This window comes from Canis lupus, chromosome X, assembly GCF_048164855.1.
Source record: "Canis lupus baileyi chromosome X, mCanLup2.hap1, whole genome shotgun sequence".
NCBI classification, from domain to species: Eukaryota; Metazoa; Chordata; class Mammalia; order Carnivora; family Canidae; genus Canis; species Canis lupus.
In genome coordinates, this window is record NC_132876.1 from 48,477,113 (window position 1) to 48,504,814 (window position 27,702).

The window sequence follows — 27,702 nt, forward strand, 5'->3', positions numbered from 1 at the left end:
CAGCATGGAGTCTGCTTGAGATTCCCTCTCTTCCTCTCCCTATACCCCTCCCCCTGCTCTCTCTCTCTCTTTGTCTAAAACAAACAAACAAACAAACAAATAAATAAATCAATAAATCTTTAAAAAATAAAAACATAATGAATGTTGAGTTTTCTTTAAATTCTGGGAAAGAATCACACTAAAGCCATTGCTAAGTACTTCAGCCATCAACAGAATCTACAAAGCATGTTAAAAATGAAAATAAGTTTCCAAAATAAGTGCTGCAGTTAATAAGGATTTTTTTCTCTTTTGTTATTTATTGCCTGTGAATTGCCTAACAAACCAAAAACCAATTGTGTATACAGAATGCTTGTCATTTCTATTTCCTGTGCTTGTATCTTGACATTTGTAAGCATAAGTTTGACTTCTTAATGAACCAGATTTAATTTCAATTATGCCTATCTTCTAGAAGCTTACCTAGATGTACTTAATACTTGTTTGGGGACTAAAGTCAAACACAGATTTTTTTCCTCCAAGCTTTACATCATCGACTTCTGAAGGAGCATTACCTGTGAAACTGCAGCATTGTTATAAAATCTCCTGAGGATTACTGTATAGATACAAATTAAGAATGGCCAAAAGAATGGATGACCTTCATAGACAATCCTGTAAGTATCCCCAACTTACCCATGTAGGTGTGTCATTTGTGACATTCTTTAAAAAAATAAGTTCAATGGCATGGGGGTGCTTGGGTGGTTCAGTTGATTGAGCATCCAGCTCCTGGTTTTGGCTCAGGTCATGATCACATGGGTCGTGGGATCAAACCCCTCATTGGGCTCCATTGCTCAGCGGGGAGTCAGCTCAAGGATTCTCTCCCTCTACCCCTCCCCCACTCTAACATAAATAAATAAACCTTTAAAAAATTAAAATAAGCTCAGTGTCTTCAAGACTGAGTCTGAAATTTTCAGAGGAGGACGAGGCTATCACACTACTGAAATATAAGAAAGCCTGAGAAGGGATCCCTGGGTGGCGCAGGGGTTTGGCGCCTGCCTTTGGCCCAGGGCGCGGTCCTGGATATCCGGGATCGAATCCCACGTCGGGCTCCCGGTGCATGGAGCCTGCTTCTCCCTCTGCCTGTGTCTCTGTCTCTCTCTCTCTCTCTCACTGTGTGCCTATCATAAATAAATAAAAGTTTAAAAAAAAAAAAAGAAAGCCTGAGAATACAAAGAGCTTATGACTTCAGAACATTGAGCATGGGAGCATTAAGCAGCTTTGGCTTCATCTACAGCCATCTTCTGTGGACTACAAAAATAAGTTCTTCCCATAGTCCAGCCAGCTTTACTCAGGACAAAATTTGGGGACTTGAGTCCTTAAAATTCAATAGTAATCACGTGTCCTTTATGTGTCACAGATGAAAGATTTGTTGAGGACAAGATAGTATATGTGCAGTCTTGAGTCTCTGCCCCCTTTCTCTATGATAGCCTTATGTTACATAATAAATGAACACCAAAGTATGAGAATCACATTTCTGGCTAGATCTCATTGATGCTGCCCTAAAATTGGACAGATATCTGGCCCTACCCCCTGACAGAGTTGTAGCCACTGCTTTCCTATATGGGTTTTAACATTCCACACCTGGCCATGCTACTTCCCCTTTCATACAAACACCCTCATTACCCTTCTGAACTCATCACCTCCTCAGACTTCAACATTCTGCCCTTAGTCATCTCTACTCACTCCCACTACCCACATGGCCAACTACACTGCTCATTCTCATTAATTTATAATTAATTTTTTTATTTTGATGGGGCATCTGAGTAGCTCAATTGGTTAAGTGTCTGCCTTCTGCTTAGGTTATGATACCAGGGTCCTGGGATGGAGCCCCACATTGGGCTCCCTGCTCAGCGGGGAGCCTGCTTCTCCCTCTGCCTTCCTCTGCTCCTCTCACCGCCCCCACTCATGTGCTCTCTTGCTCTGCTCTCTCACTCAAATAGATTAATAAAATCTTTAAAATACAAATAAAAATTTTTATTTTGAAATACCGTGTTCATAAGAAGTTACAAAAATAGTACAGAGAAGTTGTGCATATACCCTTCCGCCAGTTTCTTCCAATGATAACATCTAACTAAATTAGTACAATATCAAAACTGGGAAACTAACATCCGTAAAATCAACAGAATTTTTTTAGATTATCACCACCTTTACGTGCAATAATTTGTATTTGTGTAACCACCATTGCAATCAAGATACAGAACTATTCTTTGACAGCAAAGATCTCCCATGCTACATCTTTATACTCACACTCATTGCCCTATGCCCTTGGCTACCATTAGCTTGTTCTCTATCTCAATAACTTTTTCATTTCCAGAGTATTATACAAACTCAATCGTACAGTATGGAACTTTTTTAAAAATTTAGATAAAGGGACTCCTGGGTGACTCAGCAGTTGAGCTCTGCCTTTGGCTCAGGGCTTGATCCCAGTCCTGGGATCGAGTCCCACATCGGGCTCTCTATGTCTCTGCCTCTCTCTCGGTGTGTCTCTCATGAATACATAAATAAAATCTTTTTAAAAATTGAGGTAAAGTTTACATAACATAAAATTAACCACTTTAAGTAGCATTTAGTACATTCACAGTGTTGTACAATCACCACCTATATCTAGTTCCAAAATTATTTTCAATGTCAAAAGGAAACCACATAACCATTGAGCAGGCACTCCATATGGTAAGTACAGGGATTTCAGGGTTAATCAAGGAAGAGACAGAACCATGAGAGGCAATAAGACACAAGCTTTATTTGGGTGAGACTTGGATAGCATTTCATTAAAGAAAAGTCCCTCCCAGTAAGACACCTTTCAGAGACAGTTGCATGAGTCCACCACCCAGGAGGGGAATAGGGAAAAAACTCTCATGAGAAAGGAGGAAATCAGAGAGGAGGCTTACAAGTCTAGTTAATATCATTCTGCAACAAGATGGGAAGTTTGTGGGTCAGAAAACTCTGAAAACCTGCAGCAATTTGAAGTCTTTTTATTCCTACAGGGTTTATGTTACCTGTGGTTATGTGTTGGGTGCAGTTTTATGGAATATGTAAAGTTAATAGATCTAAATGACTGAAAATATGTTTTTGAATATATTTAAAATAATAAAAGGTATGCGAAATTGAATTTGGAACCAGTGGGGTTTGTAATAATGGTCCTAACCTGCTGTGAAGAAGTAAACAAGATGGGAGCCATTTTAGCCTAATATACAGAGGCCGTTTCCAGACCATTTATATAACACTCCTCATTCCCCTCCCACCAACCAAGGACAACCACCAGTCTCCTTCCTCTTTATATGGATTTATCTATTCTGGATGTTTTACATTAATGGAATCATACAATCTATTACCTTTGTGACTGGCTTCTTTCACTTAGTTTAATGTTTTTGAGATTTGTTCACGTTGTAGCATGCATCAGTATTGCACTCCTTTTTATGTTCAAATAATATTCCATTTTAAGGATATATTACATTTTGTGTATCCATTCATCAGTTGATGGACATTTGGGTTGTTTGCATTTTAAGGCTATTATAAATACTGCTGCTACGAGCATTCACATGCAAATATTTGTTTCAATAACTGTTTTCAATTTTGGGGGGTAATATACCTAGTTTTAGAATTTTGGGGTCAAATGGTAGTTATATCTTTAACTATTTGAGAAACCACCAAACTATTTGCTTCAGGGACTGCATCATTTTATATGCCAACCAGCAATTTGCAAGGGTTCTAATTTCTCCACAATCTTGCCAATGTGTGTTATTTTCTGTATTTTTAAATTTTTAAAATTGTTTTAAAATTTTAAAGATTTATTTATTTATTATTTGAGAAGGGGGGAAGTAGAGAGAGAGGGAGAGAGAATCCCCAGCAGACTCCCTGCTAAGCACAAAGCCTGTCATGGGGCTCAATCCCAGGATCCCAGGATAACAACCCACGCTGAAATCAAGAGATGTATGCTTAACCAACTAAGACACCCAGGCACCGCGGATTTTTTTTTTACTACATTCTACTAGGTGAGAGGTGGTATCTCATTGTAGTTTTGATTTGCATATTCATAATGAATAAGATGTTGAGCAATTTTCATGTGCCTGTTGGCCAAATATGTATCTTCTTTGGACTACTGTCTATTCAGTTCCTTGCCCATTTTTTAATTGAGTTGTTTGTCATTTGTTATTGAGTTTTAACAGTTCTTTATATATTCTGACCCTTATCAGATATACAATTTTAAAATGTTTTCTTCCATTCTATATGATGTGTTTTCACTTTCTTGATAGTGAAGTTTGATGCATAAAATATTTTAATTTTGATGAAGTCCAGCTTTTTCTTATTGGTTTTGTGCCTTTGCTATTATTTCTAATTTGGTGTTCTATTTCTAATTATTTCAGATATGTACAAATGGCCAACAGGCACATGAAATGATGCTCAACATCTTTAGTCATTATGAATATGCAAATCCATTGCCAAATTCAGGGTCACAGGAGAGTTTACCACTATGTTTTTTTCCTAAATATTTGTAATTTTAGCTCTTAAATTTAGATCTTTGATCCATTTTGAGTTAATTTTTTATAAGGGATGAAGAGTCCAGCTTCACTGTTTTGCATGCAAATATCTAGCTATCCCAGCACAATTTGTCAAAGACGGTATTTTTCCCCATTGGATTGTCTTATTATCCTTGTAGAAAATCAAATGGCCATAGACGTGGGGATTAATTTCTAGATTCTAAGTTCTATTCCATTGTTTTTATACATCTATCCTTATGTCATTGCCATGCTCTTTTTTTAACCATACTCTTTTTATTATTGCAGATTTGTAGTAAGTTTTAAAACCAGGAAGTGTGTCTCCTAACTTTGTCTCTTTTTCAGATTATTTTGGTCATTCAAGTCCTTTTACAGTTCCTTATGACCGTTAGTATCACTTTTTCCATTTCTGCAAAAAATATAGTTGTGGTTTTTTTTTTTAATTTTAATTTTTTTTTTATGATAGTCACAGAGAGGCAGAGACACAGGCAGAGGGAGAAGCAGGCTCCATGCACCGGGAGCCTGATGTGGGATTCGATCCCGGGTCTCCAGGATCGCGCCCTGGGCCAAAGGCAGGCGCTAAACCGCTGCGCCACCCAGGGATCCCTAGTTGTGGTTTTAATAAAAGTTACATTGAGTCATTTTGGTAGTATTGCCATTTTAACAATAATAAGTCTTTCAATCTATGAATACTGAATGTCTTCCCATTTGTTTAGGTCTTCTTTAATTCATTTCAGCAATGTTTTGTAATTTTCAATGTACAAATATTGCAAATTCTTGGTTAAATTTATTCCTTTGTATTTTATTCTTTTCGATGCCATTGTAAATGGAATTATTCTCTTAATTTCCATTGCAGATTGCTCACTGCTAGTGTATAGAAATATAGTCAGGGATGCCTGGATGGCTCAGTGGTTAAGCTCTGCTTTCAGCTCAGGGTATGATCCTAGAGTTCAGGGATTGAGTCCTACATCAGGCTCCCTGAGGAGCACCTGCTTCTCCCTCTGCCTATGTCTCTGCCTCTCTCTCTGTGTCTCTCGTGAATAAATAAAGTATTTTTAAAAAGAAATATAGTCAAATGTGTGTGTTGATCCTGCATCCCAAAACTTTTCCAAATTCATTTATTATCCTAGCAGTTGTTTTGTATTTTGTAGTACCATTAGGATATTCTATATATAGGATTGTATCATCTGCAAATAAAGATAATTTTAGTTTTCTTTTCCAATTTTAATATCTTCTATTTTCTTATTGCCCTAAATGCTCTGGCTAGAACTTTTAATACAATTTTCGATAGCAGTGGTGAAACTGAGCATCCTCGTCTTGTTCCTGATCTTACAAGGAAAGCTTTTCATCTTCACCATTGAGGATAATGTAACTTTAGGTTTTCTATAAATGCCCTTTATCTTATTGAGAATATCCCTTCTACTCCTAGTTTTCCAAGTATGTAAGTAATGAAAGTGTCTTGGATTTGATCAAAATGTGTTTTCTGTATTAATTGAGATAATCAAGGGATGTTTTCCCCTTTATTCTATTAATGTGGTGTGTTATACTAATTGATTTTCATATATTGACCCACCCCTGTAATTCTTCATGACAAATTTAATTTGATCATGATATGCAATTTTCTTAATATGCTGTTGGATTTGGTTTGCTAATATTGCTCAGGGCTTTTTCTAGTACTTTGTTCAGGATCTATTCATTAGGAATATTGGTCTATAATTTTCTTTCTTCAGATAACTTTATCTGGATATCATAGCAGGATAATACTGGCCTTATAGAATGAATTATAAGGTACTGTTAACTCTTCTATTTTTTGGAAGTGTTTGAAAAAGGGTTGGTGTTAATTCTTTAAATGTTTGGTATAATTCACCAGTGAAGCAATCCGGTCCTGGGATTTCCTTTTTGCGAAGTTTTTGATTATTGATTCTATTTACTTATTAAAAGTCAGTTCATATTTTCCATTTCTTCTTGAGTTAGTGTTCATAGTTTGTCTTTCTAGAAATCTGTGCATTTCATTAGTTGGTATACACTTCTTTATAGTATTCTATTATAATCCTTTTTATTTCTGTAAGATCTTGTAGTAACATCCTCAGTTTTCTTTTTTTTTAATTTATTTTTATTGGTGTTCAATTTACCAACATACAGAATAACCCCCAGTGCCCGTCACCCATTCACTCCCACCCCCCGCCCTCCTCCCCTTCTACCACCCCTAGTTCGTTTCCCAGAGTTAGCAGTCTTTACGTTCTGTCTCCCTTTCTGATATTTCCCACACATTTCTTCTCCCTTCCCTTATATTCCCTTTCACTATTATTTATATTCCCCACATGAATGAGAACATATAATGTTTGTCCTTCTCCGACTGACTTACTTCACTCAGCATAATACCCTCCAGTTCCATCCACGTTGAAGCAAATGGTGGGTATTTGTCATTTCTAATAGCTGAGTAATATTCCATTGTATACATAAACCACATCTTCTTTATCCACTCATACTCTGGTTTCTCTTCAGATCGTATAAATCTTTCACCCTTTACTTTTTTATTTCTTCTTTGATTTCTTTGTTGACCCATTCATTTTTAGTAGCATGTTATTTAACCTTCATGTATTTGTGGACTTTCCTGATTTTTTTCTTGTGGTTTATTTCTAGTTTCATAGCATTGTAGTCACAAAAGATGAATGGTATGACTTCATTCTTTTTTATTTTGTTGAGGTTTCTTTTGTAGCCTAATATATGAACTATCCTGGAAAATGTTCCATGTGCAGTTGAAAAGAATGTGTATTCTGCTGTTTCAGAATGGAATGTTCTGAATATATCAGTTAAATCCATCTCATACAGTATGCTATATAAAGCTACTGTTTTTTTGTTGATTTTCTGTTTGGATGATCTTTCCATTAACATAAGTGGGGTGTTAATGTCCCCTACTATTATTGAATTACTATTGACTAATTCCTTTATCTTTGTTTTTAATGGTTTTATGTATCAGGTGCTCCCATGTTTGGTGCATAAATATTTACAGTTGTTATATATTATTGTTGGATTTTACCTTTTATTATCGTATAGTGTCTTTTTACAGTCTTCATTTTATAATGTCTATTTTGGCTAATATAAGTATTGCTACTCTGGCTTTATTTTGACGTACATTTGCATGATAAATATTTCTCCATCCCCTCACTTTCAATCTCAGGTGTCTTTAGGTCTGAAATGCACCTCTTGTAGGCTGCATATAGGAGGGTCTTGTTTTTTTAAGATTTATATATTTATTTGAGAGATAGTGAGTGGGGGATGGGCAGAGGGAGAGAATCTTCAATCAGACTCCTCGCTGAGTGCAGAGCTCAATGCAGGGCTTGATATCATGACCCATGAGATCATTACCTGAGCTGAAACCAAGAGTCAAATGCTTAACCAACTGAGCCACCCAAGCACCCCTTGGTCTTGCTTTTTAACCCACTCTGTCCCCCTATGTCTTTTGATTGGAGCAGTTAGTCTATTTACATCCAAAATAATTATTGAGGGGAGGAGCAAGATGGCGGAAGAGTAGGGTCTCCAAATCACCTGTCTCCACCAAACTACCTAGAAAACCTTCAAATTATCCTGAAAATCTATGAATTCGGCCTGAGATTTAAAGAGAGACCAGCTGGAATGCTACAGTGAGAAGAGTTCGCGCTTCTATCAAGGTAGGAAGACGGGGAAAAAGAAGTAAAGAAACAACAAACTAGAAGTCCTAACGACGAGGGTTAACGAGGTGGAAGAACGAGTGAGTGACCTAGAAGACAAGTTGATAGCAAAGAGGGAAACTGAGGAAAAAAGAGACAAACAATTAAAAGACCATGAAGATAGATTAAGGGAAATAAACGACAGCCTGAGGAAGAAAAACCTACGTTTAATTGGGGTTCCCGAGGGCGCCGAAAGGGACAGAGGGCCAGAATATGTATTTGAACAAATTCTAGCTGAAAACTTTCCTAATCTGGGAAGGGAAACAGGCATTCAGATCCAGGAAATAGAGAGATCCCCCCCTAAAATCAATAAAAACCGTTCAACACCTCGACATTTAATTGTGAAGCTTGCAAATTCCAAAGATAAGGAGAAGATCCTTAAAGCAGCAAGAGACAAGAAATCCCTGACTTTTATGGGGAGGAGTATTAGGGTAACAGCAGACCTCTCCACAGAGACCTGGCAGGCCAGAAAGGGCTGGCAGGATATATTCAGGGTCCTAAATGAGAAGAACATGCAACCAAGAATACTTTATCCAGCAAGGCTCTCATTCAAAATGGAAGGAGAGATAAAGAGCTTCCAAGACAGGCAGCAACTAAAAGAATATGTGACCTCCAAACCAGCTCTGCAAGAAATTTTAAGGGGGCCTCTTAAAATTCCCCTTTAAGAAGAAGTTCAGTGGAACAGTCCACAAAAACAAAGACTGAATAGATATCATGATGACACTAAACTCATATCTCTCAATAGTAACTCTGAATGTGAACGGGCTTAATGACCCCATCAAAAGGCGCAGGGTTTCAGACTGGATAAAAAAGCAGGACCCATCTATTTGCTGTCTACAAGAGACTCATTTTAGACAGAAGGACACCTACAGCCTGAAAATAAAAGGTTGGAGAACCATTTACCATTCGAATGGTCCTCAAAAGAAAGCAGGGGTAGCCATCCTTATATCAGATAAACTAAAATTTACCCCAAAGACTGTAGTGAGAGATGAAGAGGGACACTATATCATACTTAAAGGATCTATTCAACAAGAGGACTTAACAATCCTCAATATATATGCTCCGAATGTGGGAGCTGCCAAATATATAAATCAATTATTAACCAAAGTGAAGAAATACTTAGATAATAATACACTTATACTTGGTGACTTCAATCTAGCTCTTTCTATACTCGATAGGTCTTCTAAGCAAAACATCTCCAAAGAAACGAGAGCTTTAAATGATACACTGGACCAGATGGATTTCACAGATATCTACAGAACTTTACATCCAAACTCAACTGAATACACATTCTTCTCAAGCGCACATGGAACTTTCTCCAGAATAGACCACATATTGGGTCACAAATCGGGTCTGAACCGATACCAAAAGATTGGGATTGTCCCCTGCATATTCTCGGACCATAATGCCTTGAAATTAGAACTAAATCACAACAAGAAGTTTGGAAGGACCTCAAACACATGGAGGTTAAGGACCATCCTGCTAAAAGATGAAAGGGTCAACCAGGAAATTAAGGAAGAATTAAAAAGATTCATGGAAACTAATGAGAATGAAGATACAACTGTTCAAAATCTTTGGGATGCAGCAAAAGCAGTCCTAAGGGGGAAATACATCGCAATACAAGCATCCATTCAAAAACTGGAAAGAACTCAAATACAAAAGCTAACCTTACACATAAAGGAGCTAGAGAAAAAACAGCAAATAGATCCTACACCCAAGAGAAGAAGGGAGTTAATAAAGATTCGAGCAGAACTCAACGAAATCGAGACCAGAAGAACTGTGGAACAGATCAACAGAACCAGGAGTTGGTTCTTTGAAAGAATTAATAAGATAGATAAACCATTAGCCAGCCTTATTAAAAAGAAGAGAGAGAAGACTCAAATTAATAAAATCATGAATGAGAAAGGAGAGATCACTACCAACACCAAGGAAATACAAACGATTTTAAAAACATATTATGAACAGCTATACGCCAATAAATTAGGCAATCTAGAAGAAATGGACGCATTCCTGGAAAGCCACAAACTACCAAAACTGGAACAGGAAGAAATAGAAAACCTGAACAGGCCAATAACCAGGGAGGAAATTGAAGCAGTCATCAAAAACCTCCCAAGACACAAGAGTCCAGGGCCAGATGGCTTCCCAGGAGAATTTTATCAAACGTTTAAAGAAGAAATCATACCTATTCTCCTAAAGCTGTTTGGAAAGATAGAAAGAGATGGAGTACTTCCAAATTCGTTCTATGAAGCCAGCATCACCTTAATTCCAAAGCCAGACAAAGACCCCGCCAAAAAGGAGAATTACAGACCAATATCCCTGATGAACATGGATGCAAAAATTCTCAACAAGATACTGGCCAATAGGATCCAACAGTACATTAAGAAAATTATTCACCATGACCAAGTAGGATTTATCCCTGGGACACAAGGCTGGTTCAACACCCGTAAAACAATCAATGTGATTCATCATATCAGCAAGAGAAAAACCAAGAACCATATGATCCTCTCATTGGATGCAGAGAAAGCATTTGACAAAATACAGCATCCATTCCTGATTAAAACTCTTCAGAGTGTAGGGATAGAGGGAACATTCCTCGACATCTTAAAAGCCATCTGTGAAAAGCCCACAGCAAATATCATTCTCAATGGGGAAGCTCTGGGAGCCTTTCCCCTAAGATCAGGAACAAGACAGGGATGTCCACTCTCACCACTGCTATTCAACATAGTACTGGAAGTCCTAGCCTCAGCAATCAGACAACAAAAAGACATTAAAGGCATTCAAATTGGCAAAGAAGAAGTCAAACTCTCTCTCTTCGCCGATGACATGATACTCTACATAGAAAACCCAAAAGTCTCCACCCCAAGATTGCTAGAACTCATACAGCAATTCGGTAGCGTGGCAGGATACAAAATCAATGCCCAGAAGTCAGTGGCATTTCTATACACTAACAATGAGACTGAAGAAAGAGAAATTAAGGAGTCAATCCCATTCACAATTGCACCCAAAAGCATAAGATACCTAGGAATAAACCTCACCAAAGATGTAAAGGATCTATACCCTCAAAACTATAGAACACTTCTGAAAGAAATTGAGGAAGACACAAAGAGATGGAAAAATATTCCATGCTCATGGATTGGCAGAATTAATATTGTGAAAATGTCAATGTTACCCAGGGCAATATACACGTTTAATGCAATCCCTATCAAAATACCATGGACTTTCTTCAGAGAGTTAGAACAAATTATTTTAAGATTTGTGTGGAATCAGAAAAGACCCCGAATAGCCAGGGGAATCTTAAAAAAGAAAACCATATCTGGGGGCATCACAATGCCAGATTTCAGGTTGTACTACAAAGCTGTGGTCATCAAGACAGTGTGGTACTGGCACAAAAACAGACACATAGATCAGTGGAACAGAATAGAGAATCCAGAAGTGGACCCTGAACTTTATGGGCAACTAATATTCGATAGAGGAGGAAAGACTATCCATTGGAAGAAAGACAGTCTCTTCAATAAATGGTGCTGGGAAAATTGGACATCCACATGCAGAAGAATGAAACTAGACCACTCTCTTTCGCCACACACAAAGATAAACTCAAAATGGATGAAAGATCTAAATGTGAGACAAGATTCCATCAAAATCCTAGAGAAGAACACAGGCAACACCCTTTTTGAACTCGGCCATAGTAACTTCTTGCAAGATACATCCACGAAGGCAAAAGAAACAAAAGCAAAAATGAACTATTGGGACTTCATCAAGATAAGAAGCTTTTGCACAGCAAAGGATACAGTCAACAAAACTCAAAGACAACCTACAGAATGGGAGAAGATATTTGCAAATGACATATCAGATAAAGGGCTAGTTTCCAAGATCTATAAAGAACTTATTAAACTCAACACCAAAGAAACAAACAATCCAATCATGAAATGGGCAAAAGACATGAACAGAAATCTCACAGAGGAAGACATAGACATGGCCAACATGCATATGAGAAAATGCTCTGCATCACTTGCCATCAGGGAAATACAAATCAAAACTACAATGAGATACCACCTCACACCAGTGAGAATGGGGAAAATTAACAAGGCAGGAAACAACAAATGTTGGAGAGGATGCGGAGAAAAGGGAACCCTCTTACACTGTTGGTGGGAATGTGAACTGGTGCAGCCACTCTGGAAAACGGTGTGGAGGTTCCTAAAGGAGTTAAAAATAGACCTGCCCTACGACCCAGCAATTGCACTGTTGGGGATTTACCCCAAAGATACAAATGCAATGAAACGCCGGGACACCTGCACCCCGATGTTTCTAGCAGCAATGGCCACTATAGCCAAACTGTGGAAGGAGCCTCGGTGTCCAACGAAAGATGAATGGATAAAGAAGATGTGGTTTATGTATACAATGGAATATTACTCAGCTATTAGAAATGACAAATACCCACCATTTGCTTCAACGTGGATGGAACTGGAGGGTATTATGCTGAGTGAAGTAAGTCAGTCGGAGAAGGACAAACATTATATGTTCTCATTCATTTGGGGAATATAAATAATAGTGAAAGGGAAAATAAGGGAAGGGAGAAGAAATGTGTGGGAAATATCAGAAAGGGAGACAGAACGTAAAGACTGCTAACTCTGGGAAACGAACTAGGGGTGGTAGAAGGGGAGGAGGGCGGGGGGTGGGAGTGAATGGGTGACGGGCACTGGGTATTATTCTGTACGTTAGTAAACTGAACACCAAAAAAAAAAAAAAATAAATGTGTTATGCTTGTGTGCATGTGTGTTAAAAAAAAAAAAAAAAAAAAAGAAATTTTAAGGGGGCCTCTTAAAATTCCCCTTTAAGAAGAAGTTCAGTGGAACAGTCCACAAAAACAAAGACTGAATAGATATCATGATGACACTAAACTCATATCTCTCAATAGTAACTCTGAATGTGAACGGGCTTAATGACCCCATCAAAAGGCGCAGGGTTTCAGACTGGATAAAAAAGCAGGACCCATCTATTTGCTGTCTACAAGAGACTCATTTTAGACAGAAGGACACCTACAGCCTGAAAATAAAAGGTTGGAGAACCATTTACCATTCGAATGGTCCTCAAAAGAAAGCAGGGGTAGCCATCCTTATATCAGATAAACTAAAATTTACCCCAAAGACTGTAGTGAGAGATGAAGAGGGACACTATATCATACTTAAAGGATCTATTCAACAAGAGGACTTAACAATCCTCAATATATATGCTCCGAATGTGGGAGCTGCCAAATATATAAATCAATTATTAACCAAAGTGAAGAAATACTTAGATAATAATACACTTATACTTGGTGACTTCAATCTAGCTCTTTCTATACTCGATAGGTCTTCTAAGCAAAACATCTCCAAAGAAACGAGAGCTTTAAATGATACACTGGACCAGATGGATTTCACAGATATCTACAGAACTTTACATCCAAACTCAACTGAATACACATTCTTCTCAAGCGCACATGGAACTTTCTCCAGAATAGACCACATATTGGGTCACAAATCGGGTCTGAACCGATACCAAAAGATTGGGATTGTCCCCTGCATATTCTCGGACCATAATGCCTTGAAATTAGAACTAAATCACAACAAGAAGTTTGGAAGGACCTCAAACACATGGAGGTTAAGGACCATCCTGCTAAAAGATAAAAGGGTCAACCAGGAAATTAAGGAAGAATTAAAAAGATTCATGGAAACTAATGAGAATGAAGATACAACCGTTCAAAATCTTTGGGATGCAGCAAAAGCAGTCCTAAGGGGGAAATACATCGCAATACAAGCATCCATTCAAAAACTGGAAAGAACTCAAATACAAAAGCTAACCTTACACATAAAGGAGCTAGAGAAAAAACAGCAAATAGATCCTACACCCAAGAGAAGAAGGGAGTTAATAAAGATTCGAGCAGAACTCAACGAAATCGAGACCAGAAGAACTGTGGAACAGATCAACAGAACCAGGAGTTGGTTCTTTGAAAGAATTAATAAGATAGATAAACCATTAGCCAGCCTTATTAAAAAGAAGAGAGAGAAGACTCAAATTAATAAAATCATGAATGAGAAAGGAGAGATCACTACCAACACCAAGGAAATACAAACGATTTTAAAAACATATTATGAACAGCTATACGCCAATAAATTAGGCAATCTAGAAGAAATGGACGCATTCCTGGAAAGCCACAAACTACCAAAACTGGAACAGGAAGAAATAGAAAACCTGAACAGGCCAATAACCAGGGAGGAAATTGAAGCAGTCATCAAAAACCTCCGAAGACACAAGAGTCCAGGGCCAGATGGCTTCCCAGGGGAATTTTATCAAACGTTTAAAGAAGAAACCATACCTATTCTCCTAAAGCTGTTTGGAAAGATAGAAAGAGATGGAGTACTTCCAAATTCGTTCTATGAGGCCAGCATCACCTTAATTCCAAAGCCAAACAAAGACCCCGCCAAAAAGGAGAATTACAGACCAATATCCCTGATGAACATGGATGCAAAAATTCTCAACAAGATACTGGCCAATAGGATCCAACAGTACATTAAGAAAATTATTCACCATGACCAAGTAGGATTTATCCCTGGGACACAAGGCTGGTTCAACACCCGTAAAACAATCAATGTGATTCATCATATCAGCAAGAGAAAAACCAAGAACCATATGATCCTCTCATTGGATGCAGAGAAAGCATTTGACAAAATACAGCATCCATTCCTGATTAAAACTCTTCAGAGTGTAGGGATAGAGGGAACATTCCTCGACATCTTAAAAGCCATCTATGAAAAGCCCACAGCAAATATCATTCTCAATGGGGAAGCTCTGGGAGCCTTTCCCCTAAGATCAGGAACAAGACAGGGATGTCCACTCTCACCACTGCTATTCAACATAGTACTGGAAGTCCTAGCCTCAGCAATCAGACAACAAAAAGACATTAAAGGCATTCAAATTGGCAAAGAAGAAGTCAAACTCTCTCTCTTCGCCGATGACATGATACTCTACATAGAAAACCCAAAAGTCTCCACCCCAAGATTGCTAGAACTCATACAGCAATTCGGTAGCGTGGCAGGATACAAAATCAATGCCCAGAAGTCAGTGGCATTTCTATACACTAACAATGAGACTGAAGAAAGAGAAATTAAGGAGTCAATCCCATTTACAATTGCACCCAAAAGCATAAGATACCTAGGAATAAACCTCACCAAAGATGTAAAGGATCTATACCCTCAAAACTATAGAACACTTCTGAAAGAAATTGAGGAAGACACAAAGAGATGGAAAAATATTCCATGCTCATGGATTGGCAGAATTAATATTGTGAAAATGTCAATGTTACCCAGGGCAATATACACATTTAATGCAATCCCTATCAAAATACCATGGACTTTCTTCAGAGAGTTAGAACAAATTATTTTAAGATTTGTGTGGAATCAGAAAAGACCCCGAATAGCCAGGGGAATCTTAAAAAAGAAAACCATATCTGGGGGCATCACAATGCCAGATTTCAGGTTGTACTACAAAGCTGTGGTCATCAAGACAGTGTGGTACTGGCACAAAAACAGACACATAGATCAGTGGAACAGAATAGAGAATCCAGAAGTGGACCCTGAACTTTATGGGCAACTAATATTCGATAAAGGAGGAAAGACTATCCATTGGAAGAAAGACAGTCTCTTCAATAAATGGTGCTGGGAAAATTGGACATCCACATGCAGAAGAATGAAACTAGACCACTCTCTTTCACCATACACAAAGATAAACTCAAAATGGATGAAAGATCTAAATGTGAGACAAGATTCCATCAAAATCCTAGAGAAGATCACAGGCAACACCCTTTTTGAACTCGGCCATAGTAACTTCTTGCAAGATACATCCACGAAGGCAAAAGAAACAAAAGCAAAAATGAACTATTGGGACTTCATCAAGATAAGAAGCTTTTGCACAGCAAAGGATACAGTCAACAAAACTCAAAGACAACCTACAGAATGGGAGAAGATATTTGCAAATGACATATCAGATAAAGGGCTAGTTTCCAAGATCTATAAAGAACTTATTAAACTCAACACCAAAGAAACAAACAATCCAATCATGAAATGGGCAAAAGACATGAACAGAAATCTCACAGAGGAAGACATAGACATGGCCAACATGCATATGAGAAAATGCTCTGCATCACTTGCCATCAGGGAAATACAAATCAAAACTACAATGAGATACCACCTCACACCAGTGAGAATGGGGAAAATTAACAAGGCAGGAAACAACAAATGTTGGAGAGGATGCGGAGAAAAGGGAACCCTCTTACACTGTTGGTGGGAATGTGAACTGGTGCAGCCACTCTGGAAAACTGTGTGGAGGTTCCTCAAACAGTTAAAAATATACCTGCCCTACGACCCAGCAATTGCACTGTTGGGGATTTACCCCAAAGATACAAATGCAATGAAACGCCGGGACACCTGCACCCCGATGTTTCTAGCAGCAATGGCCACTATAGCCAAACTGTGGAAGGAGCCTCGGTGTCCAACGAAAGATGAATGGATAAAGAAGATGTGGTTTATGTATACAATGGAATATTACTCAGCTATTAGAAATGACAAATACCCACCATTTGCTTCAACGTGGATGGAACTGGAGGGTATTATGCTCAGTGAAGTAAGTCAGTCGGAGAAGGACAAACATTATATGTTCTCATTCATTTGGGGAATATAAATAATAGTGAAAGGGAAAATAAGGGAAGGGAGAAGAAATGTGTGGGAAATATCAGAAAGGGAGACAGAACGTAAAGACTGCTAACTCTGGGAAACGAACTAGGGTGGTGGAAGGGGAGGAGGGCGGGGGGTGGGAGTGAATGGGTGACGGGCACTGGGTATTATTCTGTATGTTAGTAAATTGAACACCAATTAAAAAAAATGAAAAAAAAAAACAAAATAATTATTGATAGATATGTATTTCTTGTCACTTTGTTACTTGTTTTGTGTTTATTTTTATAGTTGTTCTATGATCCTTCTCTTTCACGGTTTGATGATTTTCTTAATGATATACTTGTGTTCTTTTTTCTTTATTCTTTGCATAACAATGTTTTTTGATTTGTGATTACCATTAAGTTTCTATATAGCATGTTCTGCATATAGTAGTCTATATTAAGTTGATGATTGCTTAATTCAAATCCATTATTTACTCCTGCCCCCTCTTACATTTTATTTGTATAGTTCCATATTTTAGAATCTTTTATTTTATGAATTTTTAACTTATTTTTCAGGAATACTCATTTTTATTGCTTTTGTGTTTCCTACTGTTCATACTCTCACTTATGGTCTTTCCTTTCCTTTCAAAAGCATCCCCTTTAATATTCCTCTGCTTCTTCTACCTTGCTATTTATTCCATCCAGTGTATTTTTTAATTTAATTTATTGTGCTCTTCATCTCTAATTGTTTCTTTTTAATCTTTTTGTTATGGATCTCACTATCATCTTCCACTTTTTTCTCAAGTCCAGTGAGTATCTTCATATTATTTTAAATTCTCTACCAGGTATGTTACATATTATGTCCAGTTTGCTTACGTCTTTGGCTGTGGTTTTGTCCTATTCTTTCATTTGTGACATAGTCTCCTGTTTCCTCAGTTTGCCTAACTCTCTGTGTCTGTTTTTCTGTGTTCAAAAAGTCAGGTATGTCTCTCACTTTTGAAAGAGTGGGTAGGACCTGCACTTTTAACTAGGTGGCTCTGGTCCTTCTCCACAGGAAATACATAGCCATCAGGAAGAACTGGGCCAGCGGAGGCCACTCCACAAAGCAAGCTCAGGTGGGCAGGTCGGCAGGTGGGTGCATGATGCTACAAGCTGTGTGCACTGATCCTCCCCCAGTAGAGAATGCACAGCTGCTGTGGAGACCAGGATGGTACAATGGAGCTATTTTACAGAAAATATTTCCTGAAGAAAAGATTTTGGTGAATGTATTGAAAGGAATTAAAAAACCTGGATCTGGGGGCACCTGGGTGGCTCAGTCAGTTAAGTGTCCAATTCTTGGTTTCAGCTAGGGTCATGATCTCAGGGTTGCGAGGTCAAGCGCCATGTCAGGCTCTGTGCTCAACAGGGAGTCTTCTTGCAATTTTCTCTCTCCCTTTCCCTCTGACCCTCCCTTGCTCATTCTCTCTCTCAAGTTAATAAAATCTTAAAAAAAAATCTTGGGATGCCTGGGTGGCTCAGTGGTTGAGTGTCTGCCTTTGGCTCAGGGCGTGATTCCGGAGTCTGGGATCAAGTCCTCCATTGGGCTTCTTGCAGGGAGCCTGCTTCACCCTCTGCCTATGTGTCTACCTCTGTGTGTGTGTGTCTCTCATGGATAAATAAATAAAATTTTAAAAACAAAAAACCTCTAGATCTGGTTTACTCAGTACACACACACACACACACACATCCATATACACACCCATACACACATACATCCCAGATATCAAATTAAATTCTCAGACCCTTCTTATAGCATAAAATCTTATGTTCTATAATCATGCTAAGTTTTTTTTAATGCCTATGTGAAGTAACATTCTGTAGCAATAAAAAATGGCCACAGTGCCATTTATTCTTACATTCTTTACGTCCAGAAGATAATTATTAGAATTATTAGCTGGGTGGTAAAATTAGTTCTAAAACTTAAAAATCTTCTAATGCACACTATGACTTGTGCAATTACATGTATTTAACTTCATTGTCACTTGAATGCAGAGAACAGTCTCTAGCTGAAAGAACAACTCTAGATGAAACCTAAGCTGATGTTTCTTAAAGCAAGACCTGCATGGTGATGTAAAGAGAATGGACAGCACAAAATTTAAAAAATCAGAGGTCAGGAGAGCACACGAAACAAGATTAAATGAGGTGTTGAAACCATTGCATGACTCCAAACTCCATTGGTTGATTAAACAACAAATATCTAAATGGATTCTCCCCTTAACCACTCATAGACAACAAACTTACATTATGGAATACACTTCCCTATAGTTCTTAAGTAGTGAGAACTTTCCAGAACTTTCTAGTATTTATGTAGCATATAAATCATTAAGAGTGATTTTGGCAGAGGTCTGGATTTTAAATCACATCTAGGATGTTCCTTTCAGGGCCTCTCAAAACTAACAAGAAACTTGTGTGTGTGTGTGTGTGTGTGTGTGTGTGTGTGTGTGATGGAGGTGGGGAGAAAAGAACAAGAGAATTTATATGAAGGTATATACTAGGACAAATATATTAGTCATACACAGATATGCTTTCTGTAAAAGTTTTATATAATCTCCTTTTCATATATATATGTTTGGTAACTTTTAATGTCAATAATAATATACTTCCATAACATCAATTCCCAATCAGATACATCCTATGCTATCATAGTTTTATCTATAATTATTACTGCTTAAATAATGGAGAAACATAAGAATTATTTAATATTTTCATCATAACCTTGATTTGCCATATGCTCTCTACTCTTATTACTTTTTATATATTCTCCAGATATACTTTGTGTGTTTGTATATAATTCAAATGCTATATGTTCACATGAAAATATTTTTATTTATTTTTTAAAGATCATTTATTTATTTATTTATTCATGATACACACGGGGGGGGGGCGGGGGTGCAGAGACACAGGCAGAGGGAGAAGCAGGCTCCATGCAGGGAGCCCGATGTGGGACTCAATCCTGGGAGGATCACACCCTGGGCCAAAGGCAGGCGCCAAACCGCTGAGCCACCCAGGGATCCCTAAATATTTTTATTTAAAACGAAGCAACATTAGGGGCCCCTGGGTTGCTCAGTTAGTTAAGCATCTGACTCTCGGTTTTGGCTTAAGTCATGATCTCAAAGTCATAACGTGGAGCCCTGCATCAGGCTTGGCACTCAGAGGAGAGTCTCCTCTTTCTCTCTCTCTCTCCTTGCCTCTCTGCCCTTCCCCCAACTGGTATGTGCGCTCTCTCACTCTTTCAAATAAATAAATAAATAAATAAATAAATAAATAAATAAATAAATAAATAAATAAATCTTTTAAAAAGATTAATAAAATTAAGTAACATTATATGTACTGTGTTATGTATTTTTTATTTGTATATCTCAACCTGTCTATTTGCCCTTAATTTAAGTGTTGTTGAACAACTTTGGATGCTTGATTGCCATTGTTTTTTGCCTTTGATTTATTTGTTAATAAAATTGAACATCGCGGGGCGCCTGGGTGGCTCAATGGTTTAGCGCCTGCCTTCGGCCCAGGGTGTGATCCTGGAGACCCGGGGTTGAGTCCCACGTTGGGCTCCCTGCATGGAGCCTGCTTCTCTCTCTGCCTGTGTCTCTGCCTCTCTCTCTGTCTGTGTCTCTCATGAATAAATAAATAAAATCTTTTTAAAAATTGAACATCACTGTTCTATTTAAGCAGGTCAATTTTTATGTCAGTTATATTACTTATATGCCATTAAATTATGTTTTAATTATTTCTTTCATTTTCTGATGGTTTTAAGTGTATCATGTGGGAACCCTGGGTGGCGCAGCGGTTTAGCACCTGCCTTTGGCCCAGGGCGCGATCCTGGAGACCCGGGATTGAATCCCACGTCGGGCTCCCGGTGCATGGAGCCTGCTTCTCCCTCTGCCTGTGTCTCTGCCTCTCTCTCTGTGTGTGTAACTATCATAAATAAATAAAAATTAAAAAAAATTAAGTGTATCATGTTTGGTGATACTAAATTTTTAATTTCCCCATAATATTTCACACAAAGCATATCATGTTTCACTGTAAAAATAGTGAAAGGAGCACTGCTATACTTTTTTTTCTTTTACTGATTTCTCAAATATGCAAAGATATATTACCTTATTTCTTTTTGGTATCTCTGACCTCCACCTTAGACCTTTTCCACATACCCCTACCTGCATTTTCTTTCTATGATTTGGGGAGTTGGTAGTTAAAGCTTAGTTGAGGCAATACAGTGTCCTCCCCGTAGTCCAGTGATGTACACAGACCATTTCAATCACTAAGCTAAAAGCCATGGAATATTTAATTACATCAACAAGATTCAGTTTACATTCTTTAAATGGGATTAATGAGCCTAATATAACATCACTGTCGTGAGAAGACAAAAATTATGCAAAACATCTAGCCCATGGCAGGCTTTAGTCTGTTGTTATCCTACTTTCCCTCTCCTTTGAAAGAAATTATTTTGGCATTCACTTAGTAGCATTACTGTCCTAGAGAGCAATGTTAAGTATAAAAGGAAGACAGGAAAGTATGTGCTCATTGTCATAATGTATGACTGAGATTTGATGGCATTTTTTTAGAACATCACCAAATGGAGCTAGGGAATGCAGAGAAAATTAACTACTTTCTTTTATTTCATGCATTATCCTCTCCCCTTTTTACTGTTTGATTGAACAGCAGGCACATAATTTTTCATGGAGCTTAAGAAGGCAGAATTAATTTCATAATTTAATAAATATTTGTTGGCGCACTGTTGTGGGGAATGCAAACTGGTGCAGACACTGGGGAAAACAGTATGGAGGTTCCCCCAGAAAATAAAAATATAACTATCTTATGATACAGCAATTGCACTACTGTGTATTTGCCCAAAGTACACAAGAACACTAATTTAAAGGGATACATGCACCCCTATGTTTATAGCAGCATTATTTACAATAGCCAAATATGGAAGGATCCAAAGTGTCCGTTGATAGATGAATGGATAAAGCATATGATATATATGTGTGTGTGTACATATATATGAATACTATTTGGCCATAAAAAATAATTAAAGCGGGATCCCTGGGTGGCGCAGCGGTTTGGCGCCTGCCTTTGGCCCAGGGCACGATCCTGGAGACCCGGGATCGAATCCCACGTCGGGCTCCCGGTGCATGGAGCCTGCTTCTCCCTCTGCCTGTGTCTCTGCCTCTCTCTCTCTCTCTCTCTCTCTCATAAATAAATAAAAATTAAAAAAAAATAATGAAAGCTTGCCACTTGCAGTGACATGGATGGAGCTAGAGAGTATCATCCTAAGCAAAATAAGTCAGTCAGAAAAAGACAGATACCATACGATTTCACTCATATGTGGAATTTAAGACACAAAACAAGCAAAGGGAAAAAATGAGAGAGAGAGAGAGAGAGAGAGAGAGAGAGATGCAAATGAAGAAAAAGACTCTTAACTATAGAGAAGAAATTGATGGTAGGGGGATGGGTAAATAGGTGATGGGGATTAAGGAGTACACTTCTTGGGATGAGCACAGAGTGATGTATGGAATTGTTGAATCACTATATTGTACACCTAAAACTAATATAACACCATATGATAACTAACTAGAATAATAATAAAAACTTAATAAATATTTATTGAATGCTATAGTCCAAAGATAGGAAATTATAACTATCACACAGAGGCCAGGGGACTGCAGAAAACCACTGTTAATCTTGTATGTCCTCCAGAGCCTTTGGGTGCAAGATTTGTGGAAGAATGCTAAAGCCACCACAAAAAATCATGTTTTATATCTTTTGGAATTCGTATAAAGAATGCCTTTCTCCCCATTCCATTTTAAAATGTCATACAAATGTATATTATTGATAGGACCTGAACTATATTCAGAATCCTATTGGCCAAGAAATCTGAGAAATGTAATTCATAGGCTTCAAATTTCTGCAACACAGGCGAGTGCATAGAATGGGGTAGAAAGGCTTTCAAGTGCTAGCTGACAATATCTGAAAAAGTCCTCTGAGTTTTATTCCTCTAACACTTCTGATGACTTTTTTAACATACCAGATTTCCTTTATTAAATGTTTTCTGTTTAAAATACCAGTTTCTCTTTCTCTTTTGCTGACTAAATCCTAAATGATGCACACTTCCTCAAAGATTCTGATTGAATACTTCTTATACAAGTGGATAGTGATTCATAGTTTGAGAAGCAATGTTTCTGAGGGATTTCCTCCCACCTCACACAATATCGGAAGGGATAAAATTGCATTCCCTCACTATGCTTACCTTGTCCCATTGGTATTTTTTTAAGATTATTTATTTATTTATTCATGAGAGACACAGAGAGCGAGTGAGAGGCAGAGACACAGGCAGAGACACAGGCAGAGGAAGAAGCAGGCTCCATGCAGGGAGCCCAACGTGGGACTCAATCCCGGGACTCCAGGATCGTGCCCTGAGCCAAAGGCAGGCGCTAAACCGCTGAGCCACCCAGGGATCCCTCCCATTGGTATTTCAGTGGAATATTTCTTGTGTGTGATCTATCCAGTAATTCCTTTGGTGAGTAAATATTGCAATACTTTCAGAAGAACAGGATAGAAAATTACGGAAACCATCCAACACCTCAGGTAATCTTGGGGAAATTGCTGAAACACAAAACAACAAAGACATGTTCCTGAGAGCCGAATGTCTCAAGTCTCCAGAAACAACCAGTTGTTTCTAGTTAGGAATGCATAGCCCAAACTGCCAAATTTTCAAATGTTTTTAAGACACTTTTTCTTGGGATGAAATGATCCTTTCAAATATTGACAAGGAAGTAAATAAACAATTTTAGAGTTAAACAAAAGATATCTGTGAGCCAGACCTAGGGACTTAGGGACCTAGCCCTAGAAACCACCGGTTTATGACCTTGGTCCCAGAATTTTACTGTGCTAGAGCACAAGAATTCAAAAACAAAACAAAGTGTCTTTTGTTATCAAGATGATCCCAGGCTATGGAGAAGGAAGGCAAACAATACAAATATGCATGAGATGTAGGGGCAGCACAGTGGAGGGTGGAATTAAGGCTAAGTAGGACAGAACAGGTTACTGGAGGAAGAGATGTATTATCTGGGTTTCAAAGGTTGTATGAGGGCTCATTAGACAGGTGCCTAATGTGGGGAAAAGGGCATTTCAGGAAGAGGGAACAACATATACTAACATTGCATAATGAAATGACAGTCTTCATAGTAATCTGTAATTAATTTAATATAGCTAAACCATAAAATAAGTGGTGAGGTGGGGGCACTAAAAGGGATTGAGATCAGAGGAAAGGAGACCAGTAGGACAGAGGCCATAGTTCTGACAAGAGATGACGCCTTGAAACAGGGCAATGGATGGGAGACTGAAAAGGAGAGCATGCCCAAAAGCAAATTTTGCACAGTTCCACCAGGACACATATCCATCATCAGGGAAACGGATGTGATATTGTACAGCATTAAAAGTGAATGAAGTAGTGCACCTGGGTGGCTCAGCTGATTAAGCATCTGCCTTCAGCTCAGGTCATAATCCCAAGGTCCTGGGATCAAGCCCCACTCGGCAGGGAGTCTGCTCCTCCCACCGCCCTCTCCCTCCTCATGGTCTGTCTGTATCAAACAGATAAATAAAATCTTTTTTTTTTAGTGAATGAACTACAGCTACATAGAGGAATATTAGAAACAAAATGTTTAGCAAAAGAAAAATGTCCCAAAATGCTACCTAGAATAAGATACAAAATGTTGTGAAATTTGAAAACAAAAGTAAAAAACACTGTTTAGGCATACATGTATAAGAATATGTGTAAAAAGAGAATGGAAATAATAAATATAAATCAAGATATTGGTTCCTTTGGGACGCAGGAAGGCAGTTGGGGAAAATATTGAGAAGTCTTAAAATATCAGTAATATCCTAGTTCTTTGGTTGGGTACCAGATTCACAGGTTTTTACCATAATTTAAATGGGTAGATGGATAGATAAGTAGTCGTTTACGGCCCCACGATGCAAATGACCAAGTATTCACCAAATATTCGCTTATTTATCTCCTCTGTACTGAGGGCTACAAGAAAGAGATATTTTGGAAGTGGGAATCAACTGGTTTTCTAACATTTTCTTTACCCTTAAATTGGTTTCAGATCAGCTCCTCCAAGGGAAGAGGCCTCACAGTGTGAGTCCCACGTGCTGTTACATCCCGCGCTTTTTGCCCTTTGCCCTTGGCCATCATCGCTTCCCCTCCAAAGGGAAGCGGGTGACGTCAAGCAGTGGAGGAAGGGGGAGGGGCAGCCCGTGGGTCTAGAGCGTTCCTATTGGTGGGGAGAAGGAGCGAGAACGAGGCTCGAGCTGAAGCGTGGAAGAGAGGGGCGAAGGGGGCGGGGCTAAGCTGGAGGCGGGGCTAAAAGAGCTTAACGGGAGCGAGGCGCAAGTGCAATTGTCCGCGCCTCGCTGCGATGGCGGCGGCGCCGAGCACAGTCACACCGCTGGCGGCGGAGTCTTCCCCTCAGGAAGCTACCGTCTCTGCCGCCTCCTCCTCCTCCTACACCGCCTGCGCGGCGGCGGCGGTGGCGGCGGCAGTGATTGTGCCTGCCTCCTCCGCCACCTCCACCCCTGCCTTCCCGCCTGCCGGTGGCTGTGGCGACGGCGGCGGCGGCTTTGGCGGCTCCACTATGGCGGCGGCGGGGAGGGGGGGCAGTAGTTTTAAAGTAGACACCCGCCCTCGCCTCAGAGAAGGTGAGTTCCCGTCCCGGGGTGTGGGGGCGGCCCCATCTCCTTCGCTGCCTCTCTTCAGCCCGTCCGAGATCGGACTGGGCGCGGTTCGCCACCGCCCCACCCCCCACCTGCTGTGGCGCAGTAAAGGCCAAGATCGCCCCGCCCCGCCCTGCCGTAGTAGCCCCGAGTGTGCAAGATGGACTGAAGCAGAGAGGGGCTTCCCTACTTCTTCCCCCACTCTCAAGGTTGGCGGTGGTCCCCAGGAAAAGGAGCTGCAGGTATTCACACGGCAGGAATTTGAAGGGAAGAAAAATACCACATAGTTTCTCTCCCAGCCAGGGTGCCTTAGTATGGTCTACGAAGCTGAGGTGTGATTTGATAAAAAGAGAGGACTTAAGGTAGAAATGGTGTGAAACTGGAGGGTCAGGAAAAGGGAAGGGGGACTGATGCAGAACGGGGGCAGAGATAGAAGAGAAAGGCCGAAGAAATAAGTAAAAGGGAGCAAACCCCCTTTGGTGAAATTCAGCATCCTGCAGTGGAAACTTGCTGTGGGATATTTAAAGAGAGAGGAGGTTAGGAAATTGGGGAGGTTAGAGTGTATACTTGAGCTTTAAAGTAGGAGCTGTTAGATTGTAGGATCATAGGGTCTGGCGGAGGGGGTTGTACTAAGAAAATAAAGGAAGAGAGTGTGGTAGAAGCACAGATTTCAGAAATCACTTTGGAGAGTTTTCTTTGGCTATTTGAGGGTGTGACCTTATAGAGCAAAGTTTAGGGGCCCATCAGTGAGATGGTTTTGATTTTAGTAAGTGCTGTTGTACCTACCAACACATACTACTCCTAACATAAAAAAGATTTCTTAACTATTTCAGTAATAAGTGGTATCTAGTTCACACGAAATACTATATACTGGTAAACAGCCTACTAATAGCAAACTGTAAAATTTGCCATTGAAATGTGTTTTAAAGCAGTGTTTGGAAATGCTTCTTATTCTTAGATTGTTGAGGCCGAGTCCACTATAGAAGATTTAGGTAAAGCATTTTGCCATCGTAAATTTCATAATTTCCAGTATTTGTGTGTTACCTCATGTTGCTAACTTGCCTCCCAACTGAAAGACGTGAACACCAAAATGGAGTAGAACAATTTAAGTTCCTTTTTCTTAGGAGGACATCCCATTAAAATTACCCCATAAAAATGTTTTTCTCTTCACATTCTTAAATGGTACATTCCTGTGTGCTATTTCATAGCCTTTCACACCTTTCACTTTGGAGGAATGGCAAAGCAGTAAAAAAAAAATCCTTTACAGTATTTGTCATAGACACATTACATAAATGCCACTTACTAAGTATGGAAGTTAGAAATACACGGTGATATGGTGATGTCTTTTTTTTTTTATTAACTCTCTTACTAAAGGCAGCCTTTGTTTTTTTTGTTTTTTGTTTTTTTTTTTTTTAAAGGCAGCCTTTGAAAGACTATAGTGTCTTTAGTCATCCTGGATTTGTACAGTTGTTTGAGGGTGAAAATATGAAATCTGGATTTTTTTTTGTTTTTATACCAAACTATGTATGACTATAAAGAAGGAGAGAACAGTTTTTAAAAGTGGTCAAGATCACGATTCAATCTGGCTGTCATGGACTTTTCACAGTAAGGTTTAGGACCAGTATCTCATGGAACAAATAAATGGCTTTTTGCCTGTCTCTGGGACTGTCTTGGTTATAGTATCTTTGAATTTACATAGGTATTAATGGCTTTAAGAGATATAAATTCATAATGTAGCAGCAATACCCTGTATACATTATTTTTAGCTGGCAAAATGAAGAGGGCTGCAGCATAAGAGTCTGGTGCAGTGAACCTAGGTTCTGTTGTTTATCTACTAGATTTTGTAACCCTGAACAGATGATAGACTTCCTAGATTTGGGTTTTGACATTTCTGAAATAGAAGTATTGGACCAGCCAGACTCCAAGGTTGATTTCAGATCTGAAAGTATGAACCATGATTTTGTAGTTCTGCATTGATACTCTCCAGGCATTTCCATGGCTGTGCATTAGAGCAGTAATTCAT

At 38.9% G+C, this 27,702-nt stretch overlaps 1 protein-coding gene across 9 annotated transcripts in view; it reads left to right on the top strand.

Annotated features, from left to right (window-relative positions):
- Positions 1–524: 524 nt before the first annotated feature.
- Positions 525–27,702, top strand: part of ZMAT1 (zinc finger matrin-type 1) — a 56,254-nt gene continuing 29,076 nt past the window's right edge. For 3 of the 9 annotated variants that reach the window (XM_072817869.1, XM_072817870.1, XM_072817872.1), the window contains exon 1: positions 25,346–25,664. In XM_072817869.1, the coding sequence (XP_072673970.1) occupies positions 25,385–25,664 (280 nt within the window). In that variant the 5' untranslated portion in view covers positions 25,346–25,384. Of the gene's footprint in view, positions 648–25,343; positions 25,665–25,782; positions 25,922–27,702 lie in introns of those variants that run through there. The other 6 variants (XM_072817874.1, XM_072817875.1, XM_072817876.1 and 3 more) reach the window with 4 other exon arrangements.